This window comes from Sphaeroforma arctica, assembly GCF_001186125.1.
Source record: "Sphaeroforma arctica JP610 unplaced genomic scaffold supercont1.4505, whole genome shotgun sequence".
NCBI classification, from domain to species: domain Eukaryota; class Ichthyosporea; order Ichthyophonida; genus Sphaeroforma; species Sphaeroforma arctica.
Genome location: NW_014036053.1, coordinates 1 through 2,430, shown reverse-complemented (window position 1 = coordinate 2,430; position 2,430 = coordinate 1). Strand labels below are relative to the sequence as shown.

Sequence of the window (2,430 nt, the reverse complement as noted above, 5' to 3'; positions counted from 1 at the left end):
AGATAGTGTCCATATAAATAGATAGATAGTGTTCATATAAATATATAGATAGTGCCCATATAAAAGATAGATAGTGCCCATATAACTAGATAGAGTGCCCGTATAACTATGTAGATAGTGCCCGTATAACTAGATAGATAGTGCCCGTATAACTAGATAGATAGTGCCCGTATAACTAGATAGATAGTGCCCGTATAACTAGATAGACAGTGCCCGTATAACTAGATAGTTAGTACCCGTATAACTAGATAGATAGTGCCCGTATAACTAGATAGGTAGTGCCCTCATAACTAGATAGATAGTGCCCGTATAACTAGATAGATATTATCCGTATAACTAGATAGTTAGTACTCGTATAACTAGATAGTTAGTACCCGTATAACTAGATAGATAGTGCTCGTATAACTAGATAGATAGTGCCGGTATAACTAGATAGACATTGAACACAGAGGTGTTGTGACCAGGGTATGGGTATGTGATTGTAACGACGGGTTCTAGGACTATGGACACGCATGGAAGAAAACAGACACACATTAGGCATAGAGAATGAACACATACAAATAGGGAAAACGAATCAACATACAAACTTTGTGTGCATTCGACGGGTTACCTTGGCAACTGAGCTGTATGTTGCAGAATAACATGCACAGACTTACACGCAGGAGACTCATCCAAATATACAGGCAAATACACACCTTAAGTACATAGAATAAGTACAGTATAAATATACATATACATAAACATACACACCCTAAGTACATAGAATAAGTATACACAAACACACACACACTAATTACACAGTATACATATATACATATACATAAACATGCACATCTTAAGTACATAGTATGAGTATACACTAACACACACACACTAAGTACACAGCATAAATATACATATACATAAACATACACACTTTAAGTACATAGTATAAGCAAACACTAACACACACACATTAAGTACGCAGTATAAATATACATTTAAATAAACATACACACCTTAAGCACATAGTGTAAGCAAACACTAACATACACACATTAAGTACACAATATAAATATACATGTACATAAACATACACACCTTAAGTACATAGTGTAAGCATAAATTAACACACACACATTAAATACACAGTATAAATATACATATACATAAACATACACACCTTAAGCACATAGTGGAAGTTGTTGAGCAGGAAGACAATGGCCAGTGTCTTGTCGTTATACTGTGTTGACTTCGTTTGCAGACATTGCTGCAGTGTATTGAGGGCTCGGCCTATGCAGTGAGAGAGAGAGAGAGAGAGATAAGGTACAGCACGTGTTATGATATGCAGTCAAAGAGAGAGAGAGATAAGGCACAACACGTGTTATGATATACACGCGATGAATTGAACACATGTTATAATAAATAGCTGATCTATTGAACACAAGAGCATAGTACAGCCATGGACATGTGTGTTGGTATAGTAGGTAGTTATATGTCAGGTGAACACATGTTATAATAAAGTGCTATGTATATCACATACACACATGCCTTAAGAGTGTGTGCTATGCATATCAGTTGCACGCATGCTCCAGTTACACTTGCTGCTCCCCTCTTACCACTGGTTGTACCAGTGACTCGGGATGCATACACACACACACACATATATATATATATATATATATATATATATATATATATATACAACACACTATGCATGCATGCAGAACAGTACAGAGGTACATCCATGCTGGTATACACAAGCACTGCCAAATGCTTCGCACACACGTGCACACACGTGAACATACACAACCACAACAGATAAACCCTAGACCACAAAACCCTAAACCCTAACACCCTTACACCCGCCACACATACTGAACCAGTCGCCGACCTTCCCGCGGTCTTTGCCTGAGGTCAGGAGGACGGTGTCTGCTGTGTCATGGTACACCCACACACGGTTGAAGAACGACATGGTATTACTAGTCAACTCATGCACAGTGCCATCCTCAGGCACACGCGACGAGTTCTTCTTGAGCTCCGCTTCGAATTCGTTGAAGATTCTCTGTGGGTGGTGTGTATGGGTGTGGATGTATGTATGTGTGCATGTGTATGATATATGAGTGTTTTATGTGGTGGTGATATACTCAGGTATATACTGTTATATATATATATATATATATATATATATATATATATATATATATATATATATATATATATATATATGTATATATATATGTGTATATGTATATATATATATATATATTGAAGTATATATATGGATATATAGGTTATATATATATACATATAAATATAAATATAACTATATAAATATATATATACATGTATATGTATATGTATATGTATATATATATATATATATATATATATATATATAAAGTTATATATATATATATAATATGCATATATATATATGTGGGATCCTCT

The 2,430-nt window shown here is 35.0% G+C and overlaps 1 protein-coding gene across 1 annotated transcript; it reads right to left on the bottom strand.

Moving 5' to 3' along the window:
• Positions 1-1,162: 1,162 nt before the first annotated feature.
• On the bottom strand, positions 1,163-1,954 carry SARC_14356 (hypothetical protein; the record flags this gene model as incomplete). The annotated part of the gene is made up of 2 exons (XM_014291513.1): positions 1,163-1,272; positions 1,858-1,954. Coding segments are annotated over 2 exons (207 nt in total), but the record flags the coding sequence as incomplete, so codon positions are not given.
• Positions 1,955-2,430: the final 476 nt, after the last annotated feature.